Source organism: Acanthochromis polyacanthus, chromosome 5 (assembly GCF_021347895.1).
Source record: "Acanthochromis polyacanthus isolate Apoly-LR-REF ecotype Palm Island chromosome 5, KAUST_Apoly_ChrSc, whole genome shotgun sequence".
Classification (NCBI taxonomy): Eukaryota; Metazoa; Chordata; class Actinopteri; family Pomacentridae; genus Acanthochromis; species Acanthochromis polyacanthus.
In genome coordinates this window covers 29,666,402-29,689,623 of record NC_067117.1, presented here as the reverse complement: position 1 = coordinate 29,689,623, position 23,222 = coordinate 29,666,402, and the positions used below count along the sequence as shown (strand labels likewise).

Here is a 23,222-nt window from a genome sequence, read left to right as displayed (position 1 = left end):
TATTGAGAAACTAGATAATTGTTAAAAAAGAAAGTCAAAAAGTGGTGAAAAATCTTTACATTCCAAGTAGTAGTTTTATAAATGCAAATGTAACACAGAGAGTTCAGACGTTGAACAGCTGTAATATCCGCCTACATCGCATTGGTAAATAATACTCAGTTTGAAATCAGTTGAAACTAAACTTGCGGGAAGTTACTGGATTCATGTCGAGTGGCGCTGATCTGACAGGAGCTGTTGTGTGACAATAAGGTTGGAAACTCCAGCGCTAGAGCAGTGATTCTAAAATGGGGGCTGGCGGAACATGTTCTCATTTTGTGAACCCTGTCAGTGGATGTCTTTTGTGTTGTTTCCTATTTTTCTCCAAGTATAGTCCCACTTGTCAAGAATATATCAGTTCTACACTTTGTTGCTCTTATGAAGCTACAACAGCAGTGAGGGCAGTGCTGGAGCTTTGGGTTCGTCCTGTAGATCCTGTGGAACTGCAACCAATTGCCTGTACAGAACATTCATAGCAGCTTATTGGTCCTAGAACCCACAGAACAGAGAGGAACTTAATTCTGGAGGGACAGAGGAGGAGATAGATACAGCTTGTGGTCAATAAGTACAATCAACATATAAAATGAAAATGGTTCATTTCATATACCGAGGTGGAAAAAAATGAAAAATTGACACAATGTCAAATATGATCATGCAATATTTGTGGGAAATATTTGTTTCAAAAGGTATGGCAGCGTTAGACAGACACAAACAAATACTAATTATTTTTTTGTTTACAACAAAAACTAACAAAAATAAATTCTATCAAAATTATCCAAATACTCAAAATTTCTTTTTTTTTTATGGAACCATTCTATTTTAAGATTTTAGTGGCATTTTTAGGATTAGTATTATGATTGTGATTGTACTAATTAAATTGCACTTGAAGAGTGTACCTAAGAGTCCTTCTTAATGCAATATACATGTAAATGTATGGGGTGTCCAAAAACTTATTTCCACCACTGTATTTGCAAACCTAAACAGAAGAGGTGTCTTGTCTTCACTACCAACTCTATCAAAAGAAAAAAGTTCAAAAAGTAAAATAAATTTTTAAAAACTCAGTCTCATATAAAAGTATTGTATTTCATATGTAGGTCTTTCGAATGTACAATTAAAAACATTTTAAGCTGCATTTTTCTTTAAAAACATGAATTATCCTAATCGAACCATGATCATTGAGAGGTAAAGAACACCATCGCAATAAATATCGATTGAAATGGTTATTAATGGAGTTAATGAGATATAAAGAATGTTTAGTCTCATTTTTGGATAAACGTGTCACAGGTCAAACACAACAGGAACATCACTGCTGTTCCCGAGAAATGAACATAACAAGAAGGTTAATAATAATAAAAAGTGCAGGTAGAATTGTTTGCATGTCTTCTGTGAAGCACACAGAGCTGTACATCACAAACCAACACTGTGTGTTTTGCTTGTTTAACTTGTCACTCGTATCATAAGCTACCTACTAATACTACTTTAAAATAAATGTACATCATACTGATACACCTGGAGATGTAATCGGTAATATTTTCTGGGGTCTTCTGGGTTCTTTCTTGTCTTTCTACATCACGCACTGTGATGGTTTGCAGACACATACGTCCTGTAAAGACTCTCCTTTGACTTTCATGAATACCTGCAGCATCACACAGCAGCAGAAACAAAAAAGTGTTTCCTTAAATTGAGATTTTTGTACACATTTACGCATGTGGCACACCGGGGGTAACTTCATAAACACAAGATGTGATGGCAAATATAGTTGGTCCACACAAATTCCAGGTTGAATTATTTGTCCTAAATCTTCTCCTGATGAATCCGGAGCTCCATCAGAGCTGCCAGGACATTTTTATTAGGGTCGGCCTGCATGCCATTAAGAACAGATTTAATTTCAGTGTTTCATTTGTGTTACGAGAGAGGTGAAGTCTGTAGTAAGTAAAATGATTCCGGCCGCCCTCTGATGTCTCATTGAAGATCATTACTGATGCCTTAATGTGAAAGTGGCTTATAAATATTACAGCTATAGTCAAAGGGCTCATTTTAAGTAGCTTAACCTGTCACAAAGGGTCATGATGTTTTATCTCATCAAATGTTTACTTTGTAGAAGCTGAATCATACAACACAAGTCTCTGGTAACTAGCTGTGCCTTCTGAGAGACGATACAGAGCAAGCAAACACAAACTAATCGCTATAAGCTCTCTTTTATCCCAGCATCCATATCTCTTCTTAACAAACAGTCTGAGTAAATTTCGTTTCCTGCAATTGTTATCTAATGTTAGGAACTTTCAGCTTATTTGTTGCCACCAGTCTCTTATCTGTTATTATTATTCCTCTTTTATCCATCTTTTATTATTCTCATTATTATTTGATCATTTTAACTTCTTCTTCTTTTCCTTTCGGCTTTTCCCTTCAGGGGTCGCCACAGTGAAACAATTGCCTCCATCTAACCCTGTCTGCTGCATCTTCTTCTCTCACACCAACTACCTTCATGTCCTCTTTAACCACATCCATAAACCTCCTCTTTGGTCTTCCTCAGCATCCTTCTACCAATATATTCACACTCTCTCCTCTGGACATGTCTGAACCATCCCACTCTGGCCTCTCTGAGTTTATCTCCAAAGCCTCTAACATGTGTTGTCCCTCTGATGTACTCATTCCTGATCCTATCCATCCTGGTCACTCCCAAAGAGAACCTCAGCATCTTCAGTTCTGCTACCTCCAGCTCTGTCTCCTGTCTTTTCTTCAGGGACACTGTCTCCAGACCAAACAACATGGCTGGTCTCACCACAGTTTTGTAAACCTTTCCTCTCATTTTAGCTGAAACTCTTCTATCACAAATCACACCTGACACTTTTCTCCAGCCGTTCCAGCCTGCCTGTACATGCTTCTTCACCTCTTTTCCACACTCTCCATTGCTCTGGACTGTTGACCCTAAGTACTTAAAATCCTCCACCTTCTTGATCTCTTCTCCCTGTAACCTCACTCTTCCACTTGGGTCCCTCTCATTCACACACAGATACTCCGTCTTGCTGCGGCTAACCTTCATTCCTCTCCTTTCCAGGGCAAACCTCCACACCTCTAGCTTCTCCTCCACCTGTTCCCTGCTCTCACTACAGAGCAGGGAACAGGTGGAGGAGAAGCATGAAGGTTATTTGATCATTTTAACCGTTCCTACTTATTTCACTGATTTCTGTAATGAGCACCGCACTTTAAAGTTGTGCAATAACTACTGACCATGCTTGTCACCGTCCTCTGCCAATGTAATGTAACTGTTTTTGTGTTTGTCTCGTGTTTTTTGGATGTACACTGTGCCTGTAGCCAGTAGCACTGCTGTCTAAGACAAATTTCCTGAAAGGGACAATACATTTCATCTATACAATTTCCCTCTGAAATGTGGTGAAGCTGATGCAGAAAAAAACATAAACTTGAACTAGTACGGTACACAAGTAACATGAGACAAAATATTAGTTGTTCAGACAAGCAGAGAGTTCAATGACGGACTAAAGAGACGCAGTGTTGGTCTGCGTTCAGGACAGGAATAGACTTGCAACTCTTAGCAAGTATGTGAACTACTTACATTATTCTTGATAAAAAAAAATGACACTTAATTAGGTTGACAAATGGACACATCACTTCCTAAACATACAAAACGCTCCCTGTGGGTTATTTTAAACATTTGAAGGTTACTCTCAAACCCATTACAGACACTTGATGTCCCGCTCAGCATCTAAAGCCCAGAGGAATTCAATTAGTCTCAGTACTTTCAGTTTCTTCAAAGTGACTTTGCTGCCACCTTCGAGTCCATACAATAAGCAGATTTATTTACCTCTTCAGCAATTTAAACTGTATTAATCTTCGGCTATTATCGAGCATTAATTCGAGGTGTGTTGTAATGATGCTGTAGTGCCTCTAATATCACAATCTGCCATCCGTTTCCCCTTCGAAGCGTCACATAATCGCCCTGCTCTCTGTAATCTGATCGCTGCGCCTTTACAGACTGTGACAGACAAATATGTCAGCGGCTGATTTCCATCTGCGATCTGAGCTGATAGCATGACACTATGGAAGCTTTATTTTTAGTAAGGACTCAACGCATTTGTTCCCTACAGTCTCCAGGTTTAACCGTCTGAATCCTAAAAGCGTCCCTAAATAATTCACTGGAAAGATGCCGTTTATCTGCCAGCGACTGTACAAACAGTTCAGCTTTTTAACTTTCTAACAGTCCTTCAACTTATCATACTGTTCTATTCAGAAAATTGACCAAAATTAAGCCTAAAATAAGAATAGATAATCAAAATTATGCTGTTCATCATGTCTTGGTTAAAAAAATTGCCAAAAATTAACAGTTTTCTATAAAAAATAAAGAAAAATTCTGAGCTCCTCTGTGCAGTCAAGTATTGATTAGTAACAGCTGTTATGTGATAAGGACTCAGAGACACAATTAAATATGTAGTTGCCATTTCTTTGAGTACTGGCCACACCGACTGGCACTTGGAAAAATGGTATACATGTTGATTGCAGGATTTGTTTTTCCCGTATTTTTGTAAAATCAAATATCAAAAAGTCAAAATTCTGTCTTTTCTTTTTCATGATTTATGACATTACACCTATGTTACGCGGCACAAAAGGAATTTTTGAGTGTTGTCCCTCTTTGTAGTTATTCTCGTGCTGTTTATATAGAGGTGCAGGACTTTATATTGCAGTGAAAAATGAGCCCAGAGTGAAGAAAATGCAACAGAAATAAAAAACAAAACACCCAAAAACTGTTTGGTCTTCAGAGAGCGACTGCACTCAAGTTAATAGGACTTTGTAACTTTTGTTTTAGTTTTGATGTTATTCTATATTCCAGATCTTAAGTGAACTAAAAATACATTTTTACTTGTTAGTTTACTTCATAAAATTGACAGGAAGCTGAACTCCCAAATGTGAGATTTGTAGTTTTTTCTTTTTTTCCTTTTATTTGACCCTTTGTCAAATAAAAGGCACCACCCACCATCCACTTGATAAAGCATTGTATAGAAAATGGATGGATACATGGATGAAATACCCAACAGTAACAAAACATAAAAACAGATGAAAAAAAAAAAACACTGACCCAACATCTAGCAGAGCCCATTATATGCATCCTCAGACACTGAGAAGTAAGACAAGATAAAATAAACTTTGCTGATTCCTCACTGGGGAATTTACAAAATACTGAATAATTACTAATATATCCAATTCCTGGATTAATTGAAAGTGTGATTGCAGGACACTGAAGCAGTTTCCAGTTGCTTCAGTTGGTAAAGCTCATTACATGTACAGGAAGAAGCTGGTAATGAACCTGCAAACTTAAGATTAGATGGTTCCACCAACTGAGCGACACACCGCCAGTGCTAACCATGACTAGAAAATTGAACTTTATCTGTAAAACAATAGAACGACCCATTAAATCTGGAAAAGGAGTGAGCAGTATAAGATATCCACTCAACATTTGAACCTACTCTAAATTTATCCAAATGCGTTTGTGGTGAGATTAAGTCAGCTTCGGGTATCGCTATTGATCTATTACCTGCTATTGTATTAAGGTAAATGTCCGATCCATGGTTTTGGAGCTAACATATGGTAGATACGTTACAATATCTCGGCCTCTACTGTATTTTTACTAGTTCCCCAATGATATTGGAACACTAAATTACTTGAGTGGCCCTTTAAAATCCATATAAGACTTCCTCCAGCATGAGAATATCCTTAATGTAAGAGTTAGTCCTTTTAGGCTTGTGCATGTGTATTTTAAATTAGAGCAGATCCATGACCGTTCCTTTAAAAAAAACTGTGTGTGTGTGCATGTGTGTGTGTGTGTGTTGCTGCATCAATGCTTGCCTCGATGTGAAAACTCACACTGGTGGTGTATGCAGCGTCGGGGTCGTCCTCCAGAACTCTGGACAGGCCGAAGTCAGACACCTTACACACCAGGTTGCTGTTGACCAGGATGTTGCGGGCGGCCAGGTCTCGGTGGATGTAGCCCAGGTCAGACAGGTAGGTCATACCTGCCGCGATGCCGCGCAGCAACCCCACCAGCTGGATGATCGTAAACTGACCGTCGTGTCTCTACAAGAAAACGTGGCAAGAGAAAAGGGATGTAAAAATCAGAAAGGAGGTGGCAGGAGGGAACAGTTTTAAGGGCAGATCAGAAAGTAACGTGATGGTGTAGCTGCAGAGAAGATGAGCAGAGTGATAGCACACGAGATTTTAATCAAGATAGAGAAGAGAGTAAAGATAAGAGAATAAAACATGACAGGGATTTGCTTTTAAGTAATAATCTGCAGCATTATCATACGAGCAAATACTGGGGCTGTTTGACATTGTCGATGGAATACAATGTTAAATCAACCTATATCAAACTTTCAGATTTGATTCTCTAAACCACTGGTGCCTTTTCTCCTAGTGGCAATCCTTCAACACACAGGAAATGATGCCACTCTCCTGTATTTAAAAAAAAGGATCTCCAAATTAGGGCATGTTTACAAATCCACATAAGCTGCAGAATAACATTCTGTAGAATTGTCTCAGTTTTACAAACTCACAGGCTCATAAAAGAGCTTGGAAATCCAGTCGGATACCAGAACAAATGCATGACATCAAAGCTGTTTTAAAGTTCTCACGAAGTTTACAACTTGGGTACTTATATTTCTGGAAATTACAGATGCACTGGAAGCTCAAAACACTGAAACTTAAGACCACACACAGACTAAATACCAGAGATGTGTGCTGCAAAGAAAGTTTCACAAAGTCGAGCTTCTTTACGTTAACGTTCCCTCATAAACAAAGAGTGGCACTTCCTACAGAACCTTCTCTGGACCTGGTTTGCTGTGCAGCGCCAGGTTAAAAGAAAGCTAAATGTGCCACTAAAAACTCAGCAAAGTCATTTTACCAAGTAAGCCTGACTTCTGTAAGTCTGACTTATTGTGAAGTTATTTTGGCCCCATAAAGCAAATCGAGTTTAAATTGTTCTGGAAGCTTCTGTTGGGGAAACTAATCTGATCCTGTGCAGGTTAGCCATCAGGCTAAGTCTGAGGTGTTGTTTAACCAGAGTTTTTATAGCATTGATCAGAAATTAGAACATTTTGGATGCAGTAAACATGCAGCCCAGATAATTTCTTATGCATTTGCAGCCTTAAGATTTAACATAGTATCGGTATAGAATCAGTGTTCAAACTGTACTATAGCTTTGCAGAATCATATATTTTTCATTTTTCTGTGCTTGGAAACATCAAATAGATTTCTAAAGCATCTGATTTAGCTTAGCTTGTCTTGATCATATTTATAATATTAAGAATATTTTGTGCATCTAGAAATGCATTTAGTATCAAGTTATGTTAATGTGTGTTCTCGTGCTGCTTCTAATACATAAGTTATGGCTATGCATAAAATAGATTTTCTTTTCTTACTGATTGAATCTATTGTGCCCAAAATTTAATAAGTGTGGAAACTATATCAGAGCTTTGGGGAATCTTATGTTTTTCTCTTTTTAGTGGTACAAAGCAACAAATCCATTTCCAAAGCACTTGGTTGAACCTTTATTTGTCATATTCATGCATAAGAATAAGAAAACAGATGGAAAGGAACTATTCTCATGCACCTAGGAATATGTTCAGTATCCAAATACTTTAAATTTGTGATATTGAATGTTATATTATTTGTTAAAGTGGATCAGTGATGAATCAACCTCGTACAACAACCAATTACAGTCTTATTTAAACATTATGTATGATGTTGAAGATACAGAAAAACAGATATTTATAGCAAATAATAATAGCACATTCTAGATAAAATTGTATTTCTAGGGGAGTTCATGTCTTATTAGGAGAAACTGGACTCTCCAGTAGCGCCATCCTGGATGTAATCAAGTTGTAGTTAAATATTTTATCAGATTTTGACTTACTTTAGTTTAACTAACTGCATTGACTCGATTAGCATTTCTTTCAGCACTGTCTCTCTGGTTGTGATACTGGTTGCTATATGATCTTTATTGCTTGCTAAATGTTTGAATTCTTCATATGTTTCAATCTGGTTCATACTAAAGAACAGCAGACACACACTATTATCTCAGCTACTTGAAGCTGTATCGAATTGACCTGATTGCCTGAACTTAAACTGACCTTTATGGAACCGGTGTACCGTGACTGATGGGTTAGATTTATTCAAGTCAGGTGCTGGACTTAAATCCTCACATTTCGTAGCTCTCAATGGGCTGGGTGCGAGCTAACCTCTTAAACTCACTTCATAATACACTCCTCAGCAAACTAAAAAAACATCCTCAGCAAGCAGCATTTAGAAAAAAGTCCTGCAAAATGGAAAAACACTGCTGCTGGTTTCACAATACAATTCAGGGGGAATGTTTGCTGGGGGGCACATTCAGGAATCATTGCATTTTCTGCATTTTATTTTGTATTTTCTGCATGTTTTCCTAAATGCTGGCACATGTGCTGTCAAACCGGTGAACATATTCTCTAAGTTTGCTCATTTTTTCTGTCTATTTGCATGAAGCTTCTTCTGCTGCAGTGGAACGAGCTGAGCAGTCTGAACGGACAAGGACAAGCTCTGAACCAAAAACACATTTAGATGGACAACTGTTCCAGTGCAGCAGAAACACTTCAAATGAGACACAACATTAAAGAGCAAACAAGAAGCTCCAGTGCTGCAGTGCTTGAATGCTCTTCAATTGAGAGCTTAATTACCAACCCTGAGGAAGGAGTCCAGAGAGCCGTTCTCCATGTACTCTGTGATGATCATCACCGGTTTGCCTGCGGAGACAAACAGAAACATGCAGGATTTTTACTGCGCTCAACTGCACATTCACAGGATATAAACGGCTTATTAACATGCAAACGCTGATTACGCTGATTGTGTAGCACATGTTGAGTGAATACAAATCTATTGTTTCCTCTGATTCTATTTTTCCTTTTGAACTTTTTTCCCTTTTGATTTAAAAGATGAGTTAGCTTGAACTATGGAAATACAGTATTGTCTCTTTTCACTGCCACCTACTTTCCGGTTTCTAATATGAATACACTGATTATCCGACTGGCTGATTATCATGGCCAATCATGGCATTTTTTCCATTATTAATACAGGTGTTTTTATCAGCTCATTATTTATAAATTAAATATTCTTTTTCTGGTCTGTCATCATTCTCTGGTGTTAGAAACATCTTTTAAGCAGAAAAAACTGAACAAGAAAGACAAACCAGGAAGTTAGCTTCTCTCACAGTGGCTAATGCCAAGCTAACGGCTAGCTGCTAAGTTAGAAGGCAGCCACAGATTAACCTGAAACTGAATCTGGAAGACAATAATTAATAATGCTTCTGATTATCTGAGAAGATCTGAGTATCCAAGAGCTCAGCCTGCAGCCTTATGCCGACACTAAGCTATTGTTTGAAAGAACTTTATTTGAATTGACACCGGAAAAAACGACAATGTGGAGTTTAGCTGATGTAAGGCATTCTGAGTTAACACATCATACAAGATCAATAAAAATCTGAAGTGCTTACTCTGCTAGCATTCTGAAAATGCAAACAATGACTGGTTTCCAGGTGAACATCGTACTCTAGACTGTCTGCTCTTTGAGTGTGAGAATGTAGAAGTACATAGACTTCTCACACTGAACTAAACGTCTTACACCAAGGGTGTCAAACATATGGCCTGCGGGTCAAAACCTTCCAGCCAGAGGGTCCAATCCAGTCTGTGGGATGACTTCACAAAGTGTAAAAATTGTCAATCAGCAGCTAACTACCTAAACCCTATTGTTGATGCACTGCCATTGTTTTTATGTATAAATTGAATACATTCACGAGGCAGGGGGGACAACTTAACCTTCCTTGAAAGTTACCATTTAGTTTGTGTGTTGTGGAGCTCAGGATTACTACACAGATGTGGAAATAGAAGTAAATTTTAAATAAATTCTAGATCTTGACAAGTTATTTTGATCATTAAGTAAAATACTGTATCGTTCATTTCTAGATACCTGCGTCTAAATGTTTTGTGTCTTTGTACACACACTGTGATGTGTGAGTTGTAATGCATAAATGATAAAGTGAGGCTTAATATTTTTGAAATTGTACTTATTTTTCTTGAGAAATTTCAGATTGTTCGTAATGTTTTGTAAAAAGATAGTTAATTGCATGTGAACATCTACAGAAATAACTTTTTTCCACTAAAACAAAGAGAAAATTTGGAGTAGTCGTTATTTATAGGTTTTTATGGTGTAATTTTACTGATTTGGTCCACTTGAGATCAAATTGGGTTGTATGTGGCTCCTGAACTAAGATGAGTTTGACACCCCAGTCTTGCACCCTACAATCGAGGACAAACACAACTACCACTTTGCAGTAAATAATCCTGACAATGACAAACTATTCCCACTGATGTATAGTTTTATCTGCAGCGTACTGTGGGTCACCACTCCCTCCAGGCGGATGACGTTGGGGTGGTCGAACTGGGCCATGATGGACGCCTCGGCCAGGAAATCCCTCTTCTGCTTCTCAGTGTATCCCGCCTTCAGGGTCTTCAGAGCCACTGGGATGTCTCGTTTCCCTGGAAGCCTCATGCGTCCGTAACACACCTCCCCAAACTCGCCTAAACAAATGGCACAAGGAAAAAGTCTCATGCAGCACTTCAGACACCACAGATGCAATCCACTGCACAGCACCCACAACCCTTCTTAAAGCACTTGTATAAATGATAATGTGTCTGTTAATTTGCCAGATTAAATAAGAGACAGAAATGTACTCATACTTCCTATTGGTTCTAACAGCCCTCCAGCTGCTCCCTGAACACTTCAGAACTGATTTTAAGATTTTACTGATCATTTTTAAAGCTTGTCAGGATGTGGTCTCAAGTTATGTAACAGAACTGCTGACCCTGTGTAAGCCTGTTTGCAGCTTTAGGTACTCAGGTAGAGCCTTTCTGCCTGTTTCAAAGACGAGACTGAAATCTAAGGGTGACCGAGCTTCGGGACGACGTTCCTGAGGAGATAAGGCTGCAGAAATCACTGCTGAAACCCACTTCTGTATTCTTTCTTTCATGTGATATCATCTATTTTTATCATCTAATTTATTTTATAAATATATTTCTTCATTTTGTTCTCTTTCACTCTTTATTTATTGATTTATTTACAATTAATGTTAGTATTACTTCTAGCCGTGTCCTTATGGTTTTACCCTCTATTTTTTTATTTTACTTTCTGCATAAGCATTGAAGCACACCTAATAATATTTCTCTGGCTAATCTTATTATAGATTCTTCAGACACGATTTTGGTCATCCAACTCATCCTGCAGCTTTGAGAAAACCCATGCAAATTATACATGAAAATGTATGGCTGGAATGTGAACGGTGTGGTATGACTTTTTGTAGCAATTTTTATAAAAATTTGTTTAAAAAAAGTGGAAAATCTTAATTGAAATGAATAGGAATTTGGCTGGACAACTGCCAAACCCCAGCTTTGGAACCCTGTAGCTGTGGCATATCTTACATTAGAAACTTCATTCAACGTTTAAACAGCTCACAAGTCTTTGAATGTTATCAGTCTAAATTACTGCTTTGATATCTTTTTTTTTTAAAATTTTTTAAAAAACGTTTTGGCTTCATTTTATAGGTACTATTTGAGAGGTAGACAGGAAAGAGAAGGGTGGGGGGAAGACCTGCAGTGAAGGGCCAGGAGCGTCGGGGACTCGCCCCTGTTTATGGGTCACCCATTCAACTAGTTGAGCTATCTGAGTGCCCTGTTTTGATATCTTTTATGGTTTTTACACAGTTTAAGTTTAGAAATGTTCTAGTTCCACCAGTATTAGGTCTTTTATTATTTAATCTGGTTTTATTTTGAAAAATCTTCTACCATATTTAACGCTGGTTCTCCACTTTTGCCTTGTGTTTGAACTTATAAACCATCTATTCATCAATGGTCCTTCTGACTGTTCTCCTTTCACTTTTGGCCTGTTTTTAAGAGGTGCTAGATAAATAAAGTTAATGTTATTATTAGGGACTATCTGTCCACATGTGTGTGCAAAGCCTGCAATTAGCTAATTGTGCATTCTTTCTTATGTTTAGACCAGACTAAGTGTGGTTGCTGTTCATTTCCTCAGTTCTATGCTTTGTATCTCTGTCTTTTCTGTCTCTGTCTGCAGCAGTGGTATGTAACTCGCTGTATTATGGCTCTGACACAGTGTTAGTATTCCCTTCCTGTCTGAGGCGCTTTGACTGACAGCCTCACGCAACGCTCTGATTCTGCTCTGCTATCCTCCTCTCTGCTGCACACCACAGCCTTTACACCGGCCAGTGATTTTAAGTTAGCTTAGCCAATGATTCTCACCGTGTGCGTGTCTGTGTGTGTCTATTTGTGTGTGAGTGAGTGCACACGAGTTCATGGTTTTTACCTGAACCAATGATTTTCTCTATTTTGATCCTGGAAGCTTCAATTTCTCGGGCAAACTCGTGGACCGCCTGGCAGGGGTCCTCGTACGTGTGCGGGTCGATATAGAACCTCGCATCGGGGAATGACACTAAGATAAACAACATTAGCATTTGGTCACATATTGGAGAATGAGAGCGACATCGCATCTGAGCCCCTGTCAGTGGTGTGTGGAGGGAAAACCTGATAAAGGGGGAAGAAGTGACTTAGAAAAAAAGGAGCAGACAAAGGAGAGAATAAACAGCAAGGATGGAAGGAGGAGTGAATTCCCCTGTAATCACTCGGAGCCCGATGAAAATTGTTTGCTCGGAAGATGAACTTTATCACACAGGGATGAAAATGCAACCTGGCGGAGGAATGCGATCTAATCTATTATTGGTAATAATGGAGGAATGGGGCAAACATACCGTGACCGTTCTGGTAATGCATCTTCTCCTCATCAGAGTCCTGGAAGGCTTTACTGTAGCCACAGTGTCTATACACACCATACGCACACACACACACACACACACACACACATGCACACACATAAACATACAGAGGGATGAATACAGGACAAAAGTGGAACATTTGTACTATCAAACTTCAAGCACAGATCATAATTAACAAATCCATAGTTGTTTCTGATGAATTATTAACCTCAACACAGCTATTCATCATTTAATAATGCTAAGTTATTTACAAAGAACCGTAGGAGAGCCTGGAGATTTTCCCCTGACAACAGTGGAAATATAAACTACAGCCGTACGACGTCTTGTTCCAGCATCAACACCACCATGTCTGCAATAGTCACATCACAGAAAGTGTGATGCGAAATTACCTCAAACACATCAAGATCTGACTTTTTTGCTGCTCGACATGAAAGGAAAATTCACGGTTTTCATTTTCCACGACATTAAAAGGAGAAAACATTTTGGTTGCATAAAGGATGATGTTGACTTTGTAGAGTCTTGTGCTACAGGAGGCAACACAACTCATTTGTTTCACCACAAAGCTCTGTGCAGCGACTGCAAAGTCAGTCAAAAGCGTGAACTGGTGACTTGACAAGCTGCATTTAACACCATCATGCACCTGTGTCAGAACTGTGTGAAAAATGCAACACAACCTGAAACAGTGAAATGTTACAAAGCTTCAACAGACTTGTGGTCCGAATACCACAAAAAGTCTGTCTACTTTGTTAATGTGGACTAACAAATGAAAATTTAATAGCATTTCTTCCTGGATGACCATAAATCAAGAACATGGCAGCAGGGATGAGAGAAACTATTTATGGCCTCGATGATAAACTTCAAGTCTGTATAACTACAGACAACTTGGTAAACAAGGTGACAGCTGCAGTTGGTAAGTTATATACATGCTGTATTTTGTGTGCAGTTGTTTTTTTAAATTGCTAAATATACTGCAAAAAAGCAAACTAAATAACACTATGTCTTTTTATTCCCCCAGTTTTGTGCACCCCTACTGTGAACTCAGGTTAATGCAAAGAATAAGTTGAACTAAATAGGAAAAAATGCATTTTCTCATTTACTCCTGGTTATATATAGCATCTAGAATGCAGAAAACGTTTGGTTTCATTATATCCTTTCATGTGAAGTGAGGAGAAGACAAAACAAACTAAACCAACCCAAAACACAGAACATATGGACATCTATCAGTCCGTCGAGCCATCTGAGATTTGTGCTGCGATGCAAATCCAGTGGAGGTACAAACAAATTTGTTTTGTTTTGTTTGTGTGTGGATTTTACATTTAAGATCACTTGAAAAAAGAGGGAAAATGTGTTTTTGCACTGGATGATACAGATGATTAGTTTGTTATGAGGTTTCCTGTGACTGTATTGAGGAAGCTTTAAAACTGTAGTTAGTGAAGTTAATCTAAACTGACGCTAGATCTTGCTTGAAAGTAGCAGGTAACGCTACGAGCTACACCAAAAGTAGATTATCACACTGCAGCTGTTTCCCTTTACTTTGCTCCATGTAGTGTTGCTGCTCTCCAAAACTCAGCTTAATTCCTTAATAGTTTGTTTTTTTCTTAAACATTACATTTAAAAATCCTTTATAATTTACCAACATTTTGGCATTTTGTCTAAATTAACGGTGAGATGAAGAGAAGACAACACCTACAGCGTCCAGTGTTAGCTTGCTAGCGAACATTATCTTACCTTTTGGATACATATGTGGGTCAAAAATGACCCGGTGAGGTCGTTTTCTTGCAATATCTTTGTAATGAAAAGTTTTTATCATTTCATATTACAGCTATTCCTCAAAAACATGTTTTGATATCATTCCATTTATATCTTTAAGTTACTTTTTATACTTTTAAAGAAACTGCAATATTTGTAGTGCTACCCCACGCTCTTTATTCAGTTCAATTCAATTTTATTTATATAGCGCCTATTACAATTCAGATTGCCTCAAGACGCTTTAAAGATCCCATTTATCATTGATGATATCATACGAAAGGTGATGAAGTACATGAACTTGGAGGGATGGAAAGCAGCAACAGCTGGAGGAAAAGTGTGGAAAAGTGTCAACAAAATGGACGTTGACATTCTTCTACTGATGTTCTGTTTAATATTCTTCTTTTTCAATTGCCAGAATGTTCAAAATCTGTTATGACGTGAAAAATAAACATATTTCAAACATGAAATCATTCTTGTGTGGACAAAAATATAATACAAATTGAAATAAAAATGATTATTTTTAACCAAAATGACAAAAAAAATTGCATAAAAACACATTGATTCTTATAGGGGTCATTTTTCACTTATGGAAGAATATAGGATCCAATCATTTGTGCATCCAAGCGTTAAAGATTAACTGCATTTTATTATCTGTCATGTGTATTATTATAAATGTCATGTAGCTGCCATAGTAAAACCATTGGATGTGCCATTATGTCTTCTGCAGCGGTGTGTTGTGAGTTTGCATTCTGTGTAAATACTTAAAGTGACCCTGACTGTTGACATTTTCATCAGTAAATTGGTCAGCAGTTCGTCTCCCTAAACTCCAACACCAGTGACGTCTCTTCCCCCCCGATCCTTCATCTTAAACGCTTCACACACTGAACTTTGCAGCCATGACAACACAATCTCGCCCGGATATCATCTTTAAGTCCTGCTTATTATTTCTGTCCCACCCTTAAACAGAACTGAAATGAAAAACTTAATATGCACTGAAGTGTGAATTAATTAAGTGCACTGAAATTAATTATTTGGTGCAGTACTACAAAGATGTAAGTAGAAGACATCAAAAGGGAAGGAGAGGAGGGGGGGGAGCTGATGGGATAAGTGCGAGCGTTTGGCTTGCAAGCTACTGGACATGAATCAACATAATTAAATCCACTATGAGGTGGAAATTAAGAATTGGGAAATTAGCTAAATAGGAAAGTGAGTAGACAGGGAGGGCTGAGGAGCAAAACTCTACAGATCAGCGTTAGTGCTGGCAGAACAGCATGCAGATTATCACTTGACAAGGGAATCTGAACGCATTTTAGCTTCTCAAACACAAGCCTGAACAAGATCCTTCCCTGTTTTTAGGCTTCCTTTACTCACATTTTTTTTTTGCTCTTTTTTATTTATTTATTTTTTACTTGCAGCCAATAATACTTGTGGCAAAAGCAGGGAGAAATACAGTGCACATAGGGGGATTCGATCACAAGCAACATCACACAAAGAGAGGCACGGTAGAGTAGTGTAAGAAAGTGTTCCACACACAGCAGCGATGGGTAGTGTGGTAGAGTGTAGCCTTGCCGTTTCCTGCAGATGATGATGGCCAGGAAGGTGACCAGGCCGGACACCAGGGCCATGCAGATCCAGATGATGGTCATGGTGTTGTAACGCAGAGGAACTGCAGAGACACAAACACAAACCGCATCAGCCAGCGGTCGGGAGTTTGTAGTTTACACCGACACACACAACGGCAAACACAGCCGCTAGGTACGGTGGACGTGGTTAAACAAGATAAACAGGAATTTGGAGCTACATTTAAAGAGGCTCGCCAGTTTATAATTACCTCCTGTTTGCATTTTCAAAGTTCGTCTGTCATATTACGGACAGGAAACATTCTGCTAATGTTGTCATCTAGTCTGAAAGATTGAATGCTGCCTCAAGTGATTAAGTCTCCACAGTTACTAAGGCGAACTGTACCACACAAACAGCAAAAATAATGGTAAAAGAGCACGGTGAATCATAGAAGTCTGCACCTAGAGTCAATCAAATCACATAAGAGTCACGGTGATAAAGAAAACAAACCAAAAGGACAATAAACTTCACATTTAGAGGTTGCAGTAGTCCAACATACAGCAATTTTCATGGCCAAAGTTTGATTCTACTCACAATAAACTCTAACAAAGGAGTAAAAAGAACACGTTGAAAATGAGACACTTGTGGCAGAAAATCACAAATACAATACAATTTCAGAAACCGTGGCCTATAGAAACCACTTTAACCTGAAAACCAGCTGCCTTTGCAAGAGTTTACTGATCTGTTTTCACCTCTTTTAATCCACTACATTCAAACATTGCAGTGGTTTTACTGTTAAACACCTGGCACACTAACAAAATAAGTAATAATTATTTGTAATAAGATGCTAATGCTACAAGTTTGCCAAACTGAAAGTGAAGTAACTATGGATAATGAAATTAAAAAATTTCAGAACTACATAATGTTATAACCGCCCTGTGACAGACTGGCGACCTGTCCAGGGTGTCCCCTGCCTTCGCCCAAGTCAGCTGGGATAGGCTCCAGCACCCCCCGTGACCCTAGTGAGGATAAAGCGGTGTATAGAGAATGGATGGATGGATAATGCTACAACCTGCTTAGAATGTGATCTATTCAATAAACTGGAATAAAACTCTTAGCAGTGGGGCCACATTCAACCAGAAACTTCCCATTCATTTTATTTGTTTTGAGCCAACATCCCTGCTGCTGCTCACTCAACTACTGTATGTGAAATCACCCACTCTGTCACCTTGACCAGACTCTGCAGCATAGTGCTTTCTTTTATGCTTGTATTGTGTAGTATTTATTGCATTTTTGTACAATTTGCAGCACAAAAGGATGTATTCTATATAGTCGCTAATCTACTGCACTTGTATGGAAAGTGTGCTCCAAGCAGACTAAAAAAGCAGCAGAATTTAGAACAATTAGGCATCTGAGCTGTTTGTAGCAAGGTTGTTTAAGTCAAACAGACACATTTCTGTATCAGTGTGTCTGGGTTTAGTTGCTGTAACAGCGACCCAACACTGCCAGCATGAGGTCAAAGTACATAATTGAGCAGCGGCACTAAAGTGATTTCTCTGCAGGAATTATTAAGATTATTCAGATTCTAATAAGAATAACACAACAGCTTGTGACTGTCGATTAGGTTGTGGTTTTAGTACCATTTTTTTCATAGGATAATAATAATAATACTGATAACAATAATAAGTTTTGACAATGAAATGATTCAATGCATTTAAAGTTTTTTTTTACAGATTTTTTGTTCTTGTATTCTATACCATCCAAAATGAGTTCGTTCACAAAAAGGGCAATTTTTGCTTCCTGCATCCACATGCCTGCAAGAGTATGTGTAATTTTTGTGTGATTTCTTTGTGATTTATTTCATCCACTGAAGTCTGCACATGTGGTAAGCAAACCAATGGAGCCTGAAATAAATCTTTGTTATGAGTAGAGACTCTGTGAAGAGAAAGCTTTAGAAACTCATAATTGAAAGAGTCGTAATTGAAGGACTCGCTGTGAGACTTCAGAGATGCTTTGATTCATACATGCTGTCCATCGTCAGATTCCAAACACAGTAGGAAGTTCTAAATTATCCAGGAATCCTCTGTTATGTCCAGCCGCTGTGCTCGGCACACTTCAGGAATACTCACACTAACACGGAGCAACAAACCGATCTGTAAGTAGCTGCTGCATCCTGTAAAAAGTGCAGAGTCACGTCCTTTAACAAACATCCACAGGAGACTGCTGTGTTTCCTGTGTTCTATACGAGAGATGATGAGAGCGTCTGTGTAGTAGACTGATGCGTACTTATTGTAGTATGAAAAGAGGCGCGTGCATGTCTGCTTTTAAAGTCAGCCATGTGGAAATCATGAATTAGCCTTTAGAGAGTATCAGTGGGGCTGGAAGTCAGTAGATCACAAGTTTCTGCTTTAGGAGGCCAACTAGGACCTTCTGATGCTAAAAAGCTGGCAGTGACTATAAGTACACAACATACAAAAATGTACTATTACTGTGAAAGTTACATTATTAAATTTGGGCAGAATTTTACATTATAATTATTTTTATTCATGTTATATAATATACCTGCAGTCAGTGCAGCTATTACACTAGTAGTTTCTGCAAGGTTGGACAAGCACGGCATAGTCACGTCTATTCAGGCACTGCTTGTACTTCAGCATCTCCAAAAGGTTGCCACTGGTGGCTTCTTTTTCAGCTGGAGAAACAACAGAGGTAATCACAGCTTTGTACTTGTCAGGATTAAGAAGAGGGATGTCATCTTCCTGAGGCATTCCAAAAAAAAAAAAAAAAAAATGGCAACAAATGTGAATGAATTGGATGTAGCTGCAGCAACTCTTCCAAAAAACAACATCGTTCTTGGATTGACGGACAGAAGATTTATTAAATGCTCTGGGTGATCACCAGAGCTTGTGATAGCAGGGAGGATATGTCAGTCACTATTGATTCATTAGGGCAATATAACCATTCACTTCAAACAGAAGATGGCCTCCATTAATTTGATATCAGAACAATGAAGTGGCGTGAGCAGCCGCACTAGTTGTTTAATGAATTTTTTTGTAAATACAGTGACATTTTCCAGCTAAATGCTAACATGCTGACGTGCTGCTGGTAAACTGTTACTCATACAAAACATCAAGCACAAATTAGGCTCATAATCCAGTTTTTTTCATCCTGTTAACATGTGCATATGGTGTTTTTTATATGCTGGAGGACACATGAGGATCCAAATAAGCAGTCAATGCCACGACTGAGATTTCCAACAAGAAACTGCAGTGTACTTATACAGTCTCAAAAATGCAGACGTCTGTGGTTTAAAACAGTCCTGCCATTTTGTAGGGTGGGAATAATAACTCGAGTTATTATTCTTCTTCAGAATTGTTTTTTTTTGTCCCGCATGCATGGCTGAGTCTGTGAACAGTTCAGGAAGTTTAAGACTGGATCTGTGACCCTAGATCACATTACCAGATAAACCGGGCTAAACAGCCAGATGCTAGAGCTAAAAACATCCCAACTGACTCACGTAAAAGGCGTCAATTTTTTGTACAGCTTGTTAGGGAGTAGGGTAATGTAAAAGACAGAAAATCAATGCACAGGTATGTTTACATGGAAACTCCATGCTAAGGAGAATGTTCTGTTTGAACTGATGCATAAAGACTGGTTTGGATGGGAGAATTAAGCTGCTCTTACTGTAAATTAACAAATTGCACAAGATGGGTTTATGAACTATTGGTAGAGTCAGTCTAACATCTACTTTTGTGCTCAGTTATAGAAGAATAATTTTAAACTTGTCACAATCTGAACAGTTTTTACAAAACCTTAGAACCTTAGGGACAAAGCTGAACTGTTTTTAGAGGTGGCAGATTTGTGGTTGTTGTATATCAATGACATTTGCATGTTTGTTGCAGCATAGTCCAGTTCTTTTGCATCTTTGTCAGTAACAACTGGGAAAGTAAATTATTTGAATTTTGTATTGTAAAAACCTGCTTCAATCTTATATCTGACCATGTTAAACTGCCTGCTTTCACAAGATTTTCATTGGGTCCATCGCAACCTGTTGGGTCACAATCCAATGTGGTCCTTGTTGTGAGACATCAGTAGATCCAATTTATCTTATTGATCACTTTTATGAAGATAAACGTCAGGGTCTGGCACACATTCACTTTTTAGATCTACTGGGAAATGGAGGTTTTGCTCTTTATTTACCCAAGAACACACTTAACTCATAGTTCTGGGTTAGAGTCAGAGTTTGTTAAACCTGCTTTCTGGAACACTTCTGTCTTCTCCATGAACCTGACCGTCAGTCTGTTACACCTTCATCAGACTGTGTTAAGGCTCACAGTCTCGGGGACAACACAGCTCTGAGAATTCACATAGTTTGCAGTTACAGGCAACAAACACAACTCTGTGCTGGAAAAAGGCAACTCAGGCTCTTTATCATCAACTTGTGATTACTCAGCGTGTTGGCTTGTAGGATGTGTGCCGCCTCTTGTTGAGTCTGAATCAGTTTGTAGAGGAGGAGAGTCGAGGCCAGTAAACAGCAGAATGAGGGGAGACTATTCATCAGTGAAGCAGCACTGGGAGTCCAACCAAGCAGGAGGTTGAGCTTTGCAGACCTAAAGTCTCCTCTACGTGTTTCTGCCAAACCCCCTATTAGGAAAGAAAGATATTCTAATAAAGGGTTTTTTTTAGTAACATTCTTTGCTGTTCTTGCCTGAGGTGGACAGATTCATGAAGACTTCTCTGCAGCACTGAGCACAGCCGTTTGAAGCTGAGATAGGCTGCAGTTTTTGCTGACAGGGGGTGACCCACTAACAAAGCACAGATCAATAGGGAAGAAGGATGGACTGAGGCGGTTATGGGCCTCACTGACACCCAAACCTCTTTAGCTTTGCACCACGCTGTGCAGTCTGGCCTTGAGAAGCTTCCTATGCCAAGTCTTTTAACTGAACAAACTGTTATTACTGAACTTTTCTCACCGTATTAAACAACATCCAAGGTTCCAGCAGCTCGTAGCAGGCAGGAGGTTTCACACAACAATTTAGAGATGCTCTATGTTCTCTTTCGGTTATTTTTGTTTCTTACAGACCAGCACACGCACCTGCTTTCCCAGTCTGAATCTCTATGTTCTGGCTGAAGCGTCCGCAGCCTGCTGATGTTCTGGCTCGGACCTGGAAGATGTATTTGGTTCCCGGCTTCAGCCCCGATACTCGAGCACTGGTGTTTTTAGACTTCAGAGTGGAGTAACTGTGCTCTTCATTATCCTGTAAGAAGAAGGGAAAAAAACATTTAAAGATTAGGTTTGTGGGGAGCTGGACAGCTTGTGAGATCAAGGGGACCATGCTCAACTCAAGTAAAAGCCAGACAGTATATATAAACCTATCAGCCACAAAATTATGACCACAGACAGGGGAAGTGAATAACACTGATCCTATTGGTACTATATAATGTTCTGCTGGAAAACCCTGGATTTTGGCATCTGTGTTGATGAGACTTAGATATCTAAATAAACATTGTCCTAGAATAAGCACACTCCCTCATGAAAATGGAAATCCTAAATGCCACTGGCCCACCCCGGCAGGAAAATGTACCCCATCACATCACAAAAACATCAAATAATCAGAAACATCTTTAGGAACATGACAGTCGCCCAAGATGTTGATCTGAAGCCCAAACTTCCTACACTCCATTCTGATCAAGCAGTGGAACAAGTTTGATTCAGAAGCCCCACTGCACAACCCAGAGTACCCAAAGGATCCACTGCCAAAGTCCTGGTGCCAGACCCCACAGGACACCCTGAGAGGTCCTCTGGTCCAAGCCCAATAGTTCAGAACGCTTTTGAAGTCATAACGCAGGTGGTCATAATGTTGTGCCTTATTACCTCCGCCAGGACAACCCGGTCTCACGGGGATTCGTGAAACTGTCACGTAAGTTTTAGTTTCGGTTTCGTGCGCACCAACACGATTTCGTCATGTTTTTCGTGCCGCTCACCACGAAAAACATGTGTGTGTGTCCAATTGAGAGATGGCCGCAAGGCCATCTCTCAATTGGACAGATTCAGTCTGACGCGGCCATCTCTCAATTGTCCTTCGACCTTCAAAAAATTCCTGGATCCAGACGGTGATTCAGATCACCTCCAAAATCTAATCGATTCTTACTCTTGCTCTTCCGGACATCCTGTAGAAAATTTGGTGAAAATCCGTCCATGACTTTTTGAGTTATGCTGTTAACAGACAAACAGACACACACACACACGGACACACAGACACACACACACAGACGGACAGACAAACGGCATGGCGGAGGTATGCGCTCTCCGAGTGCTTTTCTAGTTGGTGTATGTCTTCAATAGGAACGTGAAGGTATCAAGAGACTGAGTGGTTCTAATTTGAGCAGAGAAATGGTTTCACAGACTGGGTGTAGTCACAGAAAAGACACGGTCACCTCTGTCTCTGAGTCTGGCAACTTTAAGGACTATCTGATTTGGCCGACCTCAGTGCTAAGACTGGAGTGTGGACGTGTAACTCAGATAAACAAGAAGGTGTCGACTCATTTTAACACCCTTAAAAACAAACAATAAAATTTTAAAAACAACCCTGAAGCAGACAGGAAGCCAGTGGAGCATGGCTAAAAGCATTTAAGATTTAATACATTCTGCAATCTAAAACATGACATACACCTCATGTAACCACTGGTTTGCCAGTTAATCAAAACAGCATTTATATACAAATATTTTTGCAATGATGGGATGAATTTCAATGACTCAGTCATTTCTGTGGAATTATTTTATCCGTCAACTTGATTTGCCCCTTGATGCTCCCCTCTATTAACATACAGTACATCATGTTGATACACCTGATTACATCATCAGTGAGGTTTCCTGGGGTCATCATGTGTTTTGGGTCTTTCAACGTCAGACACCATCACCAGGTGACCCTTCTGCAGTTGATCAGCTTTGGTTTGTGTGCAGGTAACGCTACATCACCCACAGGTACTGATTACATTC

General features: G+C 39.1%; 1 protein-coding gene across 4 annotated transcripts in view; it reads right to left on the bottom strand.

Annotated features, from left to right (window-relative positions):
• epha8 (eph receptor A8) overlaps positions 1 to 23,222 on the bottom strand; it is a 140,964-nt gene that overhangs the window by 7,363 nt on the left and 110,379 nt on the right. The window contains exons 10-16 of one of the 4 annotated variants that reach the window (XM_051948476.1): positions 21,318 to 21,480; positions 16,196 to 16,328; positions 12,890 to 12,957; positions 12,448 to 12,573; positions 10,464 to 10,649; positions 8,758 to 8,819; positions 5,896 to 6,123 (exon numbers count right to left, since the gene is read on the bottom strand). In XM_051948476.1, the coding sequence (XP_051804436.1) occupies positions 5,896 to 6,123; positions 8,758 to 8,819; positions 10,464 to 10,649; positions 12,448 to 12,573; positions 12,890 to 12,957; positions 16,196 to 16,328; positions 21,318 to 21,480 (966 nt within the window). The remainder of the gene's footprint in view (positions 1 to 5,895; positions 6,124 to 8,757; positions 8,820 to 10,463; positions 10,650 to 12,447; positions 12,574 to 12,889; positions 12,958 to 16,195; positions 16,329 to 21,317; positions 21,481 to 23,222) is intronic. The other 3 variants (XM_051948478.1, XM_051948479.1, XM_051948477.1) reach the window with 3 other exon arrangements.